Source organism: Thermobia domestica, chromosome 11, assembly GCF_964235325.1.
Source record: "Thermobia domestica chromosome 11, izTheDome1.hap1.1, whole genome shotgun sequence".
In the NCBI taxonomy this organism is placed as follows: Eukaryota; Metazoa; Arthropoda; class Insecta; order Zygentoma; family Lepismatidae; genus Thermobia; species Thermobia domestica.
In genome coordinates, this window is record NC_137464.1 from 14,874,550 (window position 1) to 14,894,358 (window position 19,809).

The 19,809-nt window shown below is 36.4% G+C and overlaps 1 protein-coding gene across 1 annotated transcript in view; it reads right to left on the bottom strand.

The window, feature by feature from the left end:
* LOC145664842 (uncharacterized) overlaps window positions 1-19,809 on the bottom strand; it is a 332,279-nt gene that overhangs the window by 109,736 nt on the left and 202,734 nt on the right. The window contains exon 4 of the mRNA XM_081731852.1: window positions 18,807-19,642. Coding sequence (XP_081587978.1) covers window positions 18,807-19,642 — 836 coding nt within the window. The remainder of the gene's footprint in view (window positions 1-18,806; window positions 19,643-19,809) is intronic.

Here is a 19,809-nt window from a genome sequence, read left to right on the forward strand (position 1 = left end):
AATATTAAGAGGATCTCGCAGAAATAGGGAAAAAATTACAAAACGGGATCCAGTTGGCTACAGATAGAAATCAATGAGAGCTTATGTGAGTGTGGCATTGAACCTGCGGGTAACGTAGGCCATAGAGTTAGTTTTAATGTGTTATACTCATTTCATATGAATTCATATGGATTCAAATTTTTAAATGGGACTATATTGATTATTTTCACACTGTATTTTTCTCTTTTGCGTATAATTTTGAATTCTCAAGAAGATTGTACGGTTAATGATGTAGTGTCTTAGTAAAATAAGAAGTAGCAAATGAGTAAGAAGGAGACCGTTTGGTCCTTTGTGAGAATTACAACGATTTAAAGCAGTGAGCCAAAGCCCCGCTGGTTTTGATTTCGATTCTCATAAAGTAAGAAATTAGGAAAAATATTTTTTTAAAAAAAGTAATAGATGATCATTATTATTAAATGGACTTAAGATATCATCTTTTATACGGTGTGATTTAACCTTAGTAGGGTACGATATAAGGCGAGTGCAAGAAAACACATGTATCATTCTGGCAGCGAGTAAATAGATTAGATCTTGAAGGAAACTCAGATAAATAAAATAAATGGTAACATGGCGAAATATCCCAAAACATTACTACTACTACTACTACTACTACTACTTCTACTACTACTACTTCTACTACTACTACTACTACTACTACTACTACTACTACTACTACTACTACCACTACTACTACTACTACTACTACTAATAATAATAATAATAATAAAAATAATAATTTGTAGAGGAAATAAAAATCTAAATACCACATTTTACGGAGCTATAAGACGCACTTTTTTCTTGGAAAAATTGCCTCCAAAATGCAGATGCGCCTTATCATCGAAACTAATAATCTTTCATGAAGTGCGGCATTAGTAACGCTCTCAATGGCAGTGAAGACTATCTTACTATATGGAAAGGACAACGATGACGACGAAGAGGAGGAGGAGGAAGAAGAAAGTTTAGATGACCATTTTCGGGGATTTTAAAGTCAGTTCGGTTTTATAAACTGAGAATTTTTATAGTCTGGCTTTGTAATCTAATAATAATGGTAAAAATGTTATTTAAAAAATTCTTAAAAATCAAAGTGCTTCTTATAGTCCGTAAAATAAGGCATATTCGAACACCCCGTTCTCTTATGCAACCAACATAACTCTACTGTTTGTTGGGTCAACGGCTTTGTAGGCGTCAACCGTAAGTAAGGTTACGAACATTTTAAATTTCCCACTTAATCTGACGTTTCTTATTTATCATAACAGACATTTTTGGATATTCTTATCTGCCATTCTAGCAGTAATTTTTGAAGGAAATGAACCTGGTCTTTCCACAATCAATCCACATGGCATCCATATGTGTTTGTGTCTATCAATGATGGAAATTTTAAAAGGAAATCTTCGAAACTTTTAAAGAAAAAAAATTTAGTTTATCTTCCGTTTATCTTTCAATTTTATTGCGCTAATCTCACGTTATTTATTTGCAGAGGACATGGCGGTTCAGTGGTAGAGTGCTTTACATCTGGTGCATGTGGTCCGTAGTTCGATTCCCGGCCAAATAAATTTGTGGTGGACAACACCATGTTAGTGGATTTCCTCGGAGTACTTCCGTTTCCTCTCCTAATTTCATTTCATCAATTTCCTCTCCATCACCTTCACTTGCTTTAATCATTTGTCTCTCTTAGTCTAAAGAACATAATAGAGGGACGTTAAATTGAAAGATTTCATTTCATTTCATTTATTAGTAAGATAACCAATCGTTCTTTCAGAAAAAGTGTTCCAGGGGGAGGCACACGTAGTATTCCGGGGGGCACTGCTGGTATTATTTTCTTTATTATTATATTATAGACGTATACTTTTGGCCTTGTCTCTCAGAGCTCCGGGGGGGAGGGAAGGGGAAATGCCTCCCCAGAAAACATGTCTGGAAGAAGCACTGAAGATAATTACGGATATGTGAGAAGTACCTAGTTCCTCAATGTTCCCCCCCCAAAGATATAAATCCCGGAAATTCCGCGATAATTCGTTTTTTTAAGTCTATATTGGCAATAACAAACAGAAGCTACCACGATTTTGATATAACATTATGTGACATCGCACATTTGCGTATTTCCCCTCGGAAGTGGTATATACTTAACCCGTCAACGCCCAGAGTCACCTACAGCTGACACTACTTTAAAGGCGTCTTCTTCCTTGTACAGTACGTCGACTTCGAATCTTTTTTGTGTGGTGATGCAACATATATAGGTAAGTAATTGGTGCTACTGTAATTCCCTAGGACACTGGTGGACGATTGGTGAACAAGAAGACACCTTTAAAGTAGTGTTACCTATAGGTGACATTGGGGACGGACACGAAGAAACTTAATATCTATGTTTCACATGAATACTGACGAATAAAATGCAACATTGTCTCTTGTCTTATTTAAAGATTTGACATTAGATAATTAATTTATTCTATTTATAGAGAAAATAGTCCATCATTATTACAGAAAAAATTTCTGGAAACTAACAAAAAATAACGATTATTTTTCTATTGTAAGTAGATTATAAATTTTATTAAAACCACTCAAATTAAATTTCTCATTTAGAACTGAATTAGTTGAAAAGAAGTAGAGGATTAACTTCTTTAATAAATAGCCATTTAATAAATAGTCACAGATAGATATTTTATAAATAGCTATTAATTGTTAATCTTATTGATATCTCTGTATCAGCGTTGGATCAAAAGCAGCTTTCCCATTTCTCGAAAAAATCTCACAATATATTAAAAAAAAACAACTTTTCTATCTTCATATCTACCAACCTATGTGAATGAAGCTTCATAAGAAATATGACCTGTGTCAGATAAGATTTTAGAAGATACATATTATGTAGGTAGAGCTGAACGTTTTTTGGAGGGAAAATTTCCTCGATTTGTTCTCGAATTTCTCACGTATTCCCCAAATTTTGCATCTGTAAGGCCTACAAATAGTTTCATTCAAAAGCCAGTTTGATTCTGAAGACAATAACGTATGAATAATGAATCTAAGGTGGTTAGTATACAACAGGAGCGTTATTTCAGATTTTGCTTGCGGGTGGGAAGACCCTTTGATGTAAGTAAAATTTCACGTTTTTCACTGATTTACTACTATTCTGTTGATAAAACCTATATAAATCTCAAACTCAGGGGGGCAATTGCCCCTTCCTATCCCCTGGTATACAAACAGAAATTTTCTAAGTGAGTTTTCTGTTTTAATTTGATTTTGGTTTTATTTTACCAATTACACACTACATTTTGAGTTTGAAAATATTTCTTATGTTAATATCTATTGATCGTACTTCAATAAAATTGAAAAGCGATTAGAGAAAAGAAAAGGGAATGTTTTTTTTAAGTACTTTTAGCTGAGGCACCTGTGCCGTGTGCTTCACTTGGAGGAAATAGGTTACCAGAAAACGTTATCTTGAAAATTCCAGGAAAATGCCCTAATTCCTGCCAAATTTTGCATTTGAATGTCATATGTGAGATATAGTTTGAAACCCGGATTTCTTTCAAAGATAATGATATATTAATCATGAATCGAAGATAATTAAGGTATAAGCAGCAGTTTAATAAGTGAAAGGAAAATAATTGCATTAAAAAAAACATGGTTTAAAAATGGTTACGTATGGCAGATTTCACTTCCTCCCCTTCTGAAATTCGTGCAGATGTATTTATATTGAACTTAATATACAAAATATATAATAGGCTAGGAGCAAACCTTTTGCATGATGGTTCGCGGACGGAAGCCGTCTTGAATTTCAATATTTTATTTCAAACGTTAGGGGAGTGTCATAAATCGAGTCATGTTATAAATCTTCACAATTGTTTTTTTTTTAAATTGCAATTAAATCGTCAAAATAGTTTTAAATCTGCTAATTAGTTGTACGCTAGCGCCCTCTATTAGCATCAGGGAAGGAGCACAAGTAGTGACATCTATCTCTGAAACTGTTAACTTACAACGATACTTGTATTTATAATTGTATTTCAATCCTTACTTGTATTTGTGGGCAGAATTCACTTTTAAATTATGCACAAGCTCTTTAAGAAAGAAAGAAGAAGAATATGAAAAGAAAAGGATATAGATGTAATTTCTTTTTCAGTTGTTATACGTTGCTACTTTGTTAATATAGTAATTCGACGATGTGAAATTGGTTGTCATAGCAACACAAAAATAAATAATGCATAATTGCGGATCCATCTTGTGAACACTATATGTAGAATTTTTAAAGTATGTAAAAAGTTTAATGTGTTACATCTTACAATAAAAGGTAATATCATGATGCCGTGTGTAAATGGTTTTTTGATGAAAATCAGTAGTCTTAGTTATATATAAATATACGAACTGTGGGTCGTTATAAACTTTTGGAATTAGTCTTATGCATAGACTGAGACAGTTTCCCTTTTATAATAATTATAACAATTGGTATACAGAGCGTTCAAAAAGTCTCTATACACCTGAATTGTCACATATTCAAAGCAACGAGAAAATTATTTTACTCAAAATTTATTATATTTTATGGCATAAAAGCACTATGTACAGGGCGTAGCATATACACACACATTTTAACACACATTTTCACAGCAAACGTTGGAAATGTCCCCCATGAGCCTCCAAACATGCTTGCACACGATTCAGGTGTATAGAGACTTTTTGAACGCTCTGTATAATGATCAGCCGGTGTTATTTTGACATCAATAGTTCCTCCTCTTATGCTGATGGTTAATAACGAAGATTTGACAAGAAATTTGTCAGTAATTTATTATAGTTTTACTTATATTTTTTTTAAAAAATATTGTATACTGCAGTAGTTTGCAGTCAACTGTAAATTCATTCGAAATATTTCTAGATACTGTAAATTCATTCAAAATATTTCTAGATAGTCATTAAAATAAGATAATACCAATTTTACATGACAAACGTTTAGAGCACACTTCAGTTTACGGCCTACTACCGTTTACCATTGAAGTTCGTTCTGATTTTACGGTGCACTACGATTTTCTAGTTCAAAATTAGAACTATTGAATGAGTCAGCTTTTAAATATTGAAAACTAGATTTTTTTTAAAAAAAAAAGGAGAAAAGGCGAAGAATAAGTCGATGTACTTTCTTAAAGTGAATGTGTGACTGGGAACGAACGAATTACAGACATGGTGTCGTGACAAGGTTCTTGAGATGTCCCGACCGCTTCTTCTGCTGTTAAAGCAAACAGATCACTCTCTTATCTTGAGCAAGCAAGATACTTCGTGTGTGCCTTGGGTAGAAACCATGGTCCTTACATGATCTTTCTTTTTTTTTTCTTTTTCACTTTCCTTTTACAGTGTTTCCAACTCCCGTAACAAATAGACAAAATATTTCAAACACAACAGTAAATGCTCCGAGGTGAACCTTAAGACCACTTCGCTATACATTATGAACTATACGATTTAGGATTAAGGGAATACAAAGTGGATCCAAAGGGAAATATATTTGTTTATTGTACGGAGACAAAATACATGGAGCGGCACAGTGTAAGAAGGCTTACCTCTGGTGTGTGAGGTCCCTCGTTCAATCCCCACCCAGGTAAATTTGTGGTGGACTACATTGTGTCCGTGGGTTTTCTCGGGGTACTCCCGTTTCCTCCCACCTTTTCACTCCCCCAATTATTCCATCATCATTCACTTGCTTTGATCATAGTCCACCTTAGCCTAAGGGGCATAACTGCAGGATACTAAACTCAAATATTTTATTTCAAAATACATGATTTGAACCGTGTTTCCAACTAAGCTCAAGATATCTTGTATTGAGCTTTATTCTAAACCAGCCGTTCCCAATTTGTGGTTCGCGGACTCCAAGGGGTCCACGGAACAGATTTAAGGAGACTACGTCATTATTTATAGTTCATAGTTTATAAAAGACTACCCAAAATGCCCGTTCTTCGCACGAGGAGAATAGGTTTATGGGAAATATTTGAATCCCCCTCCCCTCAGAACATTTGTTTCAATGAAATTTTAATTGTTAAAAAATAAAGAAGATATTCTACTTTTAACATAATTATTGAGACATACTACCCCTACAAAATACGCATTTAATCAAATTAATATCTATTAATCTATATACATAATTATGAAAGTGACTATGTTTGTGACTTAAAAATGCTTCAACCACTCGACTGATCTCGATCCAATTTTCAACATAGATGTGGTTCGGGCCAGGGATAATTTTTTATCATTTCACTTTAACCGTAAAACTTAGGGGAGGGGGACGGCGAGGCACTTAAAATGATCGAAAATGACCGATGTTAGTGTCGAGATGAACAGTGACACTTCCGATGCCATTCCAATCCAAATTTATTCCCGATTAGTACTGTTAAGGGGCAATAGTAACATGTAAAAATAATTGAAAATGACCAATATTAGTATCGAATTCATAGTTTTTTTGATCCCTAAGTTGATTGATGACAGTTTTAGTCGAAAATGAAACTTATTCTCTCCATGCAAAGATCGGGCATTGTGCTAGTGATTAAAAAAAAAAAAAACACAGACACAGCTTGAAGTGGGTACTACTAACTAACTATCTTACAATACACATTTCAAATGGGTAGAGGTTTCCTGATCCTGAGAACTATGAATTCGAGAAATATTTCAGTAATTTTTGACGTTTAGTACTCACCAGGCCCGTATCCAGGGGGGCGTCTAGGGGGCCCGGGTCCCCTTAATTTTTGCTGGCCCCCTCAAAAATTTTCACGGTAGGCTTGCAAATGAAATATAATATGGTGATGAACTATAATATTGCTGGATCGGCCCCCCAACTTCAGCCGGTCCCCCCTAAATTTTTGGGCTGGCTACCGGCCTGGTACTCACCTACTCCCTCATCCCCTGTCGATGAGGATGAACTTGGATTTGAACGACATTGGGATCATCACTATTCATTTCAGCGCTACTGAAAACCATGGATTGCACAAATACTACACATAAGTATTTACGCTCATCCATATTAATTGGTTTAGATCAACAAGATTCATCGATTGTAATATGCTTCAGCTTTAAACATTTTTTCCCGTAAAACATTTTGATAAAAATGGATAATTTTGAACATATGAGTTGGCACCATTGTCTTCCAAGATGAGCTCAGGCGATTCACGACCTCTTTGAGAGAACTCACGAGACACAAAAGTGCAACTTCTTCCAGGAGAGGACCAAAAAAAAGAAGAAAAAGTCTTCTTTGCCACTACAATAACCGTGGGAAAAGGGTTAACAGAGATAAGGCTATCTACAAACCTCCCGTAACACCTGCAACGCGTGAGACAATGAGGGTAATACAACGGAACACTATGATCCTCGCAAGAGAACACTAATGGCGAAAGGTTCAAAGTTACTACACCTTCTCCACTATTCTATGGATCTGGGAGAAAAGAATATATAGAGTGAAATTAGAGAATTTCCAATTAAATAAGGAAAAAGTTTCATTGAGTTTAATTCCCACAGCACAGAACAGTGTGATCTTTCTTGAGAAAATATTAAAAGAAATTTTCCCCTTTAGTATTGTATTAATTAGAGTACATGAATACACTATAGATTCCTTCCGCGATAACTACATACTTTTTCTTTTTTTTTTTTTTAGCTTTCAGTTTCTGAGTACGGGAATACATTGCATACGCTGTTACTTTGTAAAACAAAAGAGTTAATACGAAGACACAGTGGCGTTCCCACGGGGGATCCACCGGGTCTGGACTCTCCCAAAACTTCGTAACTTGATATACATTGGGACACTTTTTGGATCACAAGATCCAATAAATTTCAGACAAAAATTTTCTTGTAGGCCTTATATCTGGAGAACTACATATAGTGTAGTCAAACCCAAACTAGGGGCCGCGATGGGTCAGTGGTAGAGCGTTCACCTCTGGTGCTTGGGGTCCCGGGTTCGATCCCAGCCTCCGCCAAGTGAACTTTGTGGTGGACAAACACCGTGTGCGTGGGTTTTCTCGGGGTTCTCCCGTTTCCTCCCACTTTCTTCATTCCACCATTTCATTCACTACTCATCATCACCGTCTCCTTTAGCCTAACCGGCATAACCGTGGGACGTAAAACAAATATTTCATTTCATTCAAACCCAAACTAACACTTAACTCGGTATAATGTGCTTATTCCGTATAAAATACGAAAACTCGATTTAGCGGCCGTTCAAAATTTTTGTTTGCCCTGACCCAAGACCCAATATATTTTAATCAAAAATTTTCTTGTACGCCTTATATCTGGAGAACTACATATAGTGTAGTCCAAGCTCAAAATCCCAGTTAGCTCAGTATGATATGCTTATTCCATAGAAAATACGAAAAATCGAGTTAGAGTTTAAAAATTTTGTGGTCCCTGATCTAAAAACTAATTATTGACCAAGATCGCAATCTTTTGATGCATTTTTTGATCGTTCCTAAAGTTCTTGGCTGATATCGCAATCATTTGATTCATTTTTTGCAACGTCCCAAAAAAATTTTCGCAACGTCCCAAAAAAATTTTCGCAATCTTTTAATCATTCTTAAAATTATTGGCTGAGATCGCAATCTTTTGATGCATTTTTTGATCGTTCCTAAAGTTCTTGGCTAAGATCGCAATCTTTTTATTCATTTTTTGCACCATTCCTAAAATTCTTGGCTAAGATCGCAATCTTTTAATCATTCTTAAAATTCTTGGCTAAGATCGCAATCTTTTGATTCATTTTTTACATCATCCCTAAAATTCTTGTTAAACAAAACTATACTTGTTAGCAGAGAAATTCTTGATATAGACTAAATATTTGACCTTACTCATCATCTGTACTATTTCTTTTCTGATAGAAACAATCTAATTTTTATCATTTTTCAAAAGAATATAGTTGTCAGTACTAAAATTTACTTATCGTGTTTTTTTTTTCGGTTGTAGTATAACACCTGCTCGATACTACATAAATATAGTGTCTTGTGCGGTATTATTGGACCTCCTCAGAATCCTTGGACTACTCCCAACAAACATTTCTAGGTGCACGCCTGTAAAGGCCTAAATACAATGGATTTCAGTTGAGTTTGTTCATCATAAAAATGTAGGATAGGAGCCACGGTGGCTCAAAGGTAGAGCGGTCACCTCTGATGCAACGAGTCCTTGGTTCGATTCAAGCTCAACTTAAATCCAAATGATATGAGACTACCATATAAGATCAACCCTTACAGTAAAGGCTGTTTCCCATCACACTTTCTAGCCTCCAAGAGAACTAGCGCACAGGACTACGCCATTAACCCTTGCGTCTATTTACCTCCAATTTAAAGAACGTATTGCATGGTCATTTCATAAATTTACCTCCAATTTCAAGAATATATTTCAGGATCATTCGGTAAATTTATCTTTAATTTCAAGAACATATTTCAGTCATCTGATAAATTTAACTCCAATTTCAAAAACATATTTCAGGATCATTTGGTAAAATTACCTCTAATTTCAAGAACATATTTCAGAGTCATTTGGTAACTTTACCTGCAATTTCAAGAACATATTTCAGGGTCATTTGTAGAACATATTTCAAAGACATTTGATAGATTTACCTTCAACTTCAAGAGCATATTTCAGTCATCTGATAAATTTACCTTCAATTTCAAGAACATATTTCAGGGTTATTTCTTTATTTACTTCTAATTTCAAGAACATATTTCAAGGTAATTTGGTAAATTTACCTCCAATTTTCAAGAACATATTACAGGGTCATTTGATAAATTTACTTCCAATTTCAAGAATATATTTCAGGATCATTTGGTAAATTTACCTCCAATTTTCATAGTCATTTGGGAAATATACCTCCAATTTCAGGAACATATGAGGCGTATAGTTTCTAAATCCGCCATCTCCAATTTAAAAAAAAAATTAGGTAAGTAGATTTACTGGTATTCCTATCCATGCCATACATGATGGTGAAAAGAGTTGTTTGAAATGTCGCCACCTCCACCCTCAATTACTGCTTTAAAGTTCAGGGTATTCTTCAAAAACCGCCATCTCCACTCAGCAGTGTGTTTGTAAACCCCATCATCTCGATTCTATTCTATTCTATGCTATGAATTGAAGACCGACGTTAATGAAAAAAAGTGCAAGATGTTGTTCAGCTCCTAACGAAACACTTCGGGGAGAATTGGCATGCTAATTCAAACTTAACCATTTATATTGATGCTGAAAAGAGACTGACTGCGTCAACAGAAGAAAGTGTAGATGAGGATTAGGCTGAATGCCAGTGTTTCGAACATGATTCTGATGAGAACTATATCTGAAAACAGTGTAAAGATCACTTTCAATCCTTTTCTTGTAGGTAAAGGTGGCATTTATTCCGAAGTTCCCATCCTGTTATGTCAGGCTATGTTAGGTTAGGTTAGGTCCCAATGGGTTAGATTAGGTTAGTGAAGTGAGGTTAAGTTAGTTTATGTTATGTTAGGAGAGGATATTTCTAAACGGGCTGGGAACTTCGGAACTTGACCCGTAAATGTAGCTAACGTACTATGAATAGAGCTTCATTTTTTTCCTTGTTTGTGCACATTATAATGTCACCCAAGTTAATATCGTTGTTTAGATTCAGTTTATCTCCATCTACTGTTCTGTTCTGAAATAGTTATCAGAAATTATAATAGTAATGACTTGGAAGCAAATGAACCCCAAAAAACTTAAGTACGTTTGTTTCAAAGTCCTCCATCTCTAGAAGTTGTTTTCAAAATCCGCCATCTCCAAACTGCTTTCTGCAATAACCGAGAAATGGGATGAGAGAGATTTTTGTCATTTGGTAGTTATAATGAATGTCCAGAAAGCAGTAAAGTATTTCTAAAAAGAAAATTTTATCTCACATAATCTCTGAGTTATCAGTTTTTCCTGTTTTTCTCGAAACCGTTTATGAAGGAGATGGCGGATTTAGAAACTATACGCCTCATATTTCAAGGTCATTTGGTAAATTTATCTCCAATTTCAGTGTCATTTAAAGAGAATTTCATTTCCATGCATAACCGAGCACGTTTTTCATCGTTTTTTAGAAGTAATTTTTTATTAAAATTGCTTTGCAAAAGTTTCATTAAGTCTAAACGCCAATTTTAATGGTCTGTAACTTGAGAACCAGAATCTACACAAGATATGTATTTCACAGCTTTGTATAGCAGACTCAACGTCAATACCACATCTAGTTTGATCTAGACCGGAAAAATTCGGTTGACGTTTCTTTTTGTTAGATTTCAAAAACAAATGACTCCAAATTTGATGATCTCTAAACCTGGAAATCAAAAGCCTGCACATCATAATATTATATGCATCAGGTGTATACCCAGAAATTTTTGTTGGCAGGGGCGCAAGCTTTTTTGTTTTTTGAGATGGGTAGAATACTAGCCACTACATCTATACAGTATTGAACAAGTGTTATTCTGCACCGAAAAGATGATATGTAATTGCAATATACTTCCATCTATATTTTCAGAAAAAAATGATAGAACTAGATATGATAGAAGAGTATGAAAAAATGATAGATGATAGATGAAAAAATGATAGAGTACAGATGAAGTGTAAGATCAAAGTGTATGCTACACCAATCATTTCCCTGTTGAATAAGACTATTTTTATTGAGAAAGAGTTCAAATGACATGTTGAGTTAGGAATCTTTTTGGGGGGTTCGGAGCAGGCCGGTAGCCAGCCCAAAAATGTAGAGGGGATCCGATCCAACCATATTATAGTTCATTTGCATGCCTACCATGAAAATTTTAGGGAGGCCAGCAAAAGTTTAAGGGGCTCCGTCCCCCTAGACCCCCCTGAATACGGGCCTAGTTCGGAATCCCCCACCGTGAGTACGCCTCTCATATACATATTAAGCTTGTCGAGATCTACCATCATCCGAATTTTGATCCAGATCGGATAAGTGCGGTTGAATTTGTATGGTGTATACAATATATACATTGGGTATCAAAAAGGGTTTTACAACTTTGAAAACTCGTATTGATTTGTTTTCATTTATCTTACAGACATGGTTTGGTTGTCAGTTTGTAGCAAAATACATCCAAGTTTTTTTCTACCTTCAACCGAAAGAGGTTCAATGAGGATTCCATTGGTGATGCAGCACACATCATACCTAAAATCGATTTCTCGCCAAAAATTCCTTACGAGCAATTCTATCAGTGTTTTTTTTTTTAAATTGTTGCACCATTTGTAATTTGTATGGTCTGAGATGCAACCGTTTTCTCAACATACGCCAAACTGTCATGTGTGGAACGCCCAGCTGTAGAGAAGGACGCCAGGTTGATTTTGTAGGACTGTCCACAGAGCTTTGTCTCGCTTGCTCTACAATGTCTTTAGACCAGCGTTGCCAGACTCACAGCTCCGAATTATTCCAAAACCTGATCGAAATTATGCTAGATCCTCATAATTACTAATTCAAGAGTTTTAAAAGAAAGTTTAAAAAAACGAAGTTGAGATACGATAACGTAACTTAAAATACGCAGAGCGCAAGAATGCGTGGAACTCAATACTTCACGCACCAAAGCTTTAACTCAACTAAACTAGTGCAGTAGTTGCCAGACTCAATGGTGTATATATCGTATAAATGAATGCAAAGTGTTTGTTTACATATTTTGAAAGAAAATTACCTCGCAGCAGTATATGCGGAGTTGAGAATTGTCTGCTGGGGGGAAGGGGGCTTTTGGTCGGTCTCGGACCTTTCATTTCAGGAATAAAGATGGTCATGAAGTTAAAAATAAAGATGGTGAAGTTGTCAAAAAGTTCGGGGAAGAATGGCCCCCATAGCTCCGCCCATGCCTCGCAGTTAAAGGATTAGAAAACCCTGGGTGGAGCCACAAAAAAAAAAAAAAAAGCCCAAAGCCGTTTCTAATCCGTGTATGAATCAATGGAAGAAGATACATTTCTCCCGTTCTTTTTCTTCTCCCGACCAACTTCTTTCTCATCTCCAAGTTTTACGGCTTTTTGATAAACTTGCTGAAATTATGCTAGATTTGGGCAGGATGCTAAAAGCAAGATGCTAGATGCTAAAGACATGCAAATTATGCTAGATCTAGCATCATTATGCTAGATCTAGCATCATTATGCTAGATCTGGCAACGCTGCTTTAGACGTACGGGGACGACCTGCAGATTTGTTGTCCTACCGAATATCCAGTTTCAATAAAACACTTATGCCACTGATGAATAACAGGCCTACTGGGAGGATCTTTACCGTACTTTGTACTAAAATTATGTTGCACAATTCTCGTTGACTTGGATTCTTCAAACCAAAACACACAACTAGCACGCTCGGAACCAGTAAAGGCAGACATCTTTGCTGCAACTACCGCTAGCGCTTGCGGTGGCTTGTTTTTGAACTAGCGTACTACTACATGAGTCAAAACTTGATATATTTTGCTGCAAAACGACATCGAAAACATGTCTGTAAGATAAATTAATAAATTAATATGAGTTTCTAAAGCTGTACAGCCCTCTTTGATGCACCCTGTATTGTCCTTGATTTTTTTAGGAGAGAAAAATAAAAGAAGGACAAAAGAAACGTGACCTTCGTGTGTTTCTTTTCGTTTTAAGAATCACTGCTATTGGTTGGTAGTAAAATGAGTCACGGAGATGGCAGAAACCTACCACAACAAATAAATAAATAAATAAATAAACATATTTGGCTAGCTTTTAGAATTCACAGCGCCGATTCAACAAAATAACTTAACAATATGCGATAAACGGAATCAATTATCTGGATCTTCATTTGCAGTTTTCTGGTTAAACCTGATTTGTTATAATTGTTGATAAAGTAAACATAGTATGTGGACATTCCTGGAAAACTGTCCTGCCCCCTCTCCATATTAGTTAAGCGTATTTTCGTTCCTCTACAGTTTGAGTAAACATGGCAACGCTTACTGAAAACATAATCATATCGAACAGTGTAAACAAAAATTAAAGCGAAGCGACAATATATGAGACATTTTATTTATTTATTTATTTCATTCTTGTAAACAACACTATATTGAAAGATAAAACATATATATTACACAAATACTGTATAATAGATACTGTATATAGAACAACAGTACAGCAATATGTAATTTGTGGAAAACAAAAGATTGAAAATCATAGATAATACTGAAAGCAATGGTTCCCCATATAGGGATAATACTGCAAGTTTAAGGAGAAGGGCGCAAACTGTTAGAAGATTGTATAGTATGTATAGTAATGTAGATTGTATAGTACAAGATAACAAATAATTATTTTATTATACAGCGCCATCTGAAGTTGAACACAAGATCACATTAATTAAATAACTGATTTATTGGAGTGTACCGTCTTTTCACTGCAATGAGAAGTGATAATATATTGGTTGCTTGTCATCAAGGGCGCCGATTTCTCTGTAAATTTGGGGGAGGGGGCACTCAGACGCAGAAGGTATGTATATGAGGATATTAAGAAATATTGTACTTAAATTATGCCAAATATTGTATATTCATAAATATACTAGGGGGCCCACAAAAGCTTTGGGGGTCCCGCCCCCAGGATCGGCGCTCTTGCCTGTCATCAGGTCGCCAGAAATGAAATGAAGTGAAATATTTCCGTCTAACGTCCCACGTTTATGTCCTTTCAGCTAAGGGAGACGGGTGATTAATAAGGCAAGTAAACGATGATGGAAAAGTCAGTAGAATGAGAATGTGGGAGGAAACGGGAGTACACCGAGAAAACCCACTGATACGATGTTGTCCACCACAAACTTAATTGGCCGGAGATCAAATGAGGGTCCCCACACACCAGAGGTAAACGCTTTACCACTGAGCCATCATGTCCCCTATATACAAGACATAACGTGTAATTGTTCCACCATTTGTTCATACATATTCATATTTTTTCTGACATTCTTTTACGTAGACCTGTTTCGTATTAATGTTTACTGTCTACATCTAGTAACCCTAGTAGCAAGAAAGCTTTCGACCATTTGGTGTGTGCTTGGCTTTTGGTTTTCTACGCTTGCACTTGCATAAAATTTGCCTTTTGTTGTACTTGGAAACAATGATTTAGATCTTTCGCAGAGCGTCATAGCATCACTGGCCGTTCATTGGCTATTGACTTGAGAAAGGCTTGCATCAAGTTTGAATAGAACACTGAATGCAAAGTTGCCCCCATGTAACTTTGTTACTGGAATCCAGTTTGCGGTGTACTTGCACGTTTTCCAATCAAACTGGTTGCAAGCTTGGCCGACTTGCAATTCTAGCTTACAGCAAGCCTTTTGCAAGTTGTCCCTACTACTAGGGAACTAAACCTAATTTTCTTTTAAAATCTGTTTTTTCTGTATACCTAATCGTAATTTCATATATATGATTGTTACTGTGAATTCCTTCATTATTATAATGTATAAGTCTAACAATACAATTAAAGAAAACAAAATAAGTATACAAGGTCCAATAAAGGTAGCACCCGCTTTTAAGTAATGCAATATACGATGTACGTAAAGCACAAGTACATAATGATGAATTGCTACTGCAATTATAACGAACGTGTAACCTTAATACAACCTTGGTATTGCAAATTTACCTGAACTGAAATTACCTATCGGGAATATACGTATATCTGTTGATATTTTCAAATATCGAAACGTTACAACAATCGAATAAACGATATTATCGATGTATTATTTTGATATTGTCGCAATATCGATTTTTTTTAATATTGTCATGCTTGAGACACTTTGATTTTTTTTACTAAAAAAAACGATGCAGACAGGTACACAGGAATTTGTTTCGAGATGGGTACGAAACTTTTTTTCGGGATCCAAATTTAATATAAGGATAAATTATATTAAATTATACCTAAAATTTACAGAAAGGTCGAGACTTTGGGGAGGGGGTCTAGACGCCTGGACCCAGCCTACGTACGTCTCTGTTGATATACAGGGTTAGCCTAAACGGTTCATCGAGTTTCAAAGCACAGTTGCCACGCTCCCCCAGGTCGTCAGATTGCAAGCCATGAGATTTCTTCCTGTGGCTTTACGTTGAATGTACCTCCAATTCCAATAACGCTGCCAGAACTGTAGGAACGCATCAATTCTGCTGTGATGGACATTGACACAAAATCTGATAGTAAATGTATGGACGGAACTGGATTACTGTTTGGATGTGTACCAGATGATCAAAAGCGCACACATTTGTAGAATGTACCAGAAACTTGGTGAGTGCATCTATCTTTATACATAATCATCCGTCTTTGTACGTCGTACATGGGCATCCGAATGGGGAGTAGGGAGACCCACTCCTATAGCTCTCGAAAATTTAAATGTAATATAGCACACTAGTATATTAAATACAGACGTAATATACCTAGGTAGCAACCATGAAGATGCCTTCTCTAGAAAATTTTCTACAGGCACCCATGACGTCGTATACTTGTCAAGAAACGGTGCTTTGCAACCCGATGAAGGCCAGTGGTTCTCAACCTAATTCCTAACACGACCCACATGTTATCATATCCCCTTGCCAGCAAGCCCCTTATAATTTCTAGTTTGTAATAAGCTTGAAATGAAATAAAAACTTTAAGATTTACGTCCAACGATTATGTCGGTTAGGCTAAAGGAGACGGTGATGATGAGTAATGAATGAAATGAAGAAAGTGGGAGGAAACGGGAGGACCCCGAGAAAACCCACGAGCACGGTGTTTGTCCACCACAAAGTTCACTTGGGGGGCTGGGATCGAACCCGGGACCCCAAGCACCAGAGGTGAACGCTCTACCACTGAGCCACCGCAGCTTGTGTGGTATTTTTATCATACGCATTACGGAGATCTCACGATATCTATCTATTTCTATAATAGTAGAACCCATTTCTTGTATATAGTGGATACAGTAACTTACCTTAAAGCGAATGGATTAAAACTAAATTTGGACAGTTCATTCATATTACAAATATCAAATCTGATCCGTTATACTCTTTCAAAATGGAGGCCATTTGAAAATTTTAAAATTTCATAATTCTCTTAAGTTTGGGTCATTTGATAAAAAATTTGTTGAAGATGTTTGGTAGGCCTATTTTTTGTTGTTCTTAACCGTATGTATAAAAATAGAAATATGTCTATCAGAATAAATTAAAAATAATATTTAAAAATATTTTCTGGTATTAGATTCCAGTTATATTTATCTCTTCCGCTTATCTCCGCGACTCCCACGAAACCCTCTTGCGACTCTTTAGGGGTCGCGACCCCCAGATTGAAAATTTCTGATTTAGGCTAATATTAATGAATTGATTGCGTTAAGATATGTTAGAAATGTGGTATAAAATTGGTTTGTTTCTATGGCTACTTCTATTTCTACAGATGATTATGTACATATTCTTATCCTACTAAACAAGGCAGCAGCATCAGCTTGGGGAAGGGTAAGACTCACCGATGTAAATACATTTTCATGTTTTTCATTGGTATATTTTTTATCCTATTGCTTGAAATGTATATAAATCTGAAACTCCCGCAAAAAGGGCTAATTTCTCACTGTAGCACTAAATAACGTCCCTGAAATAAGGTCCTTAAATACTATTATTTTTTCGTGGATTATTTTAGTATACAAGGTGTATCCGGAAAGTAGTGTCACATATTTTATTGTGAAGTGACTGTAGGTTGCAGCGCGCTCTATCGACCGAAATCGATGGGTGGTGTAAGTCAAAGACCGAGCTTGATCAGTCTCTAATGGGGCGTTTACACTTAGTCGATTTGCGTTCGATTCAGTTGAATTGACGTCACTTTCAACTTAATCGACCGTGTAAACAGGACTTCAACTTAATCGCTTGTTGATCGAAAGCGACTAATCGACTAGCAAATGAATTGAAAGACGTTCTATTTTCTGTGGTCGATTCTATTTTTTTTCTGCTATAACACCGCAAATTGTACCAATTACTTTTTGCTTGGACATCTTTAAAATTGCCAGTCGATTTCGAATCGACCAGAGGAGAGCGAGTCGACAAGCAGCATTCAATTTCGGTTGAAACAATTGAACACATCCATCGATCTCATTCGGTCTAGTTGCTTCGATTTAGTCGCAAATGCAGCGAGTCGATTTAGTCGTGCGACTAAATCGACCAAGTGTAAACGCCCCATAAGCTGCCAGACGTGAAGGACGGGTAATTTCGAAAACCTCTGTTTCGTCTCTTGTATAGTACCAGTCGTGATGCAGGTACTTGGTCACATTTAAAGTGGAAAAACTTTGTCCCAACCACTCTACAGTCCCGACTTGGAGCCCGCAAACTTCTTTTTGTTTTCCCCGTTTGAAATCCCCCCCCTCTTTCACCTTTTTCCTTTCAAACATGGATACCCAATAAAGATAAGAAAAAAAATGGCAATGATGATAACCCGTTCCGGTCAAAAGTTTCAGATGCCGGATCTGAAAGACGGGCCTGAGCCAAACAAAAAAAAAAAAAAAAAAAAAAAATCCCCCCCCTGAAAGGACATTGTTACAGAACAATTGACGATACGATAACAGCTTGTGAAATGGCTTTAATCGCATTTTTCTGAGATCCCTTCGCAGATTGGAATTCCTGCTGACAAATATGTATTGACGGAGGAGGACAATATTATGAAGAATTTTAACGTACAGGTATTATTATTGTTATTATTATGTAAACAAATGTTTGCCATACTTGTAGACTTAGTGACATTACTTTCCGAACAGAACTTGTACTTTACCTGTAAATTAACAAATATGACTCCAAATTTTAAATCTTCATTAAGAATTGTTGACAAAACAGGCTATACTGTTTGAAACATTTGAAACAATGACTGACTTACCTTTTGTGGTATCTCCGTCCTTTTTTGCACTTCACGCATTCTATCCAAATTGGCAACTCCTATAAAATCTGCCTCTTGGGATTCATTATGAGGACCTCGCCTCTTGGACACCAGAGCACGCAACGAGGCTAACCGCTTTTGGTATTCTTCGTTATCCGTCAACATTAACGGTGGCGCTGTAGTCGTCGCTACAGGAAGTGACGTCATAGTACTGGTCATCGAATCTTCATTTTCATCCTCCTCGTCGTCGTCATCTTCGTTCGATTCATCATCACTATTGTCTTCATCTTCTTCTTCACTACTATCATCTTCTTCGTCTTCTTCATCACCTTCCTCACTGGAGTCTTTATCGTCAATTTCAGTACTTTGTCCTTTCGCACTTGGTTCTTCCATATGCACTTGATTATCACTTTGTTTATTCTCAGTTGATATGCCTGCACTTCTTTCACCACTTTCTTCACTTTGTTGCTGGGATGCCTCTACTTGTTGGTCTATTGAGTTTTCCTCTTTAGACACCAAATTTTTCTTCTTCTTCTCTTCTTGTTTGTTGACCTGTGACCAGGAGGACGCTGAGGCACCGCTTTGTTGTATTGTTTCAGTTTCATCATCATCATCACCATCCTCATCGTCATTGACTGGTCCCTCGGAGTGAAGCTCGAACGGAAGATTGGCTTCTTCGGCCGCGTAGTCAACGGTAGTCGCTCGGTAGCGTTGTTGCTCTAGAAACAGTTCTTCTAAGGAGTCGGATTCTTCTGACAAATCAACGTTCAAAGGAACATCTAACGGCCTCACCTCTGACAGCTCCTCTTCTGCGTCATTCTGAGGGTCTAGAGGACCTGAAATGAAACAAGAAACAAGATTACTGTAGTAAAATGTTTCAGGCACACAAGATCAGTTAAATGCATACATATCCCAAAACCTATCGTTAGATAGCATTCGTGCATTTTAGTGGGTCACCTAGCACATGTTGGTTTGTGTTTTTGCACTGTTTTTATGACATGTT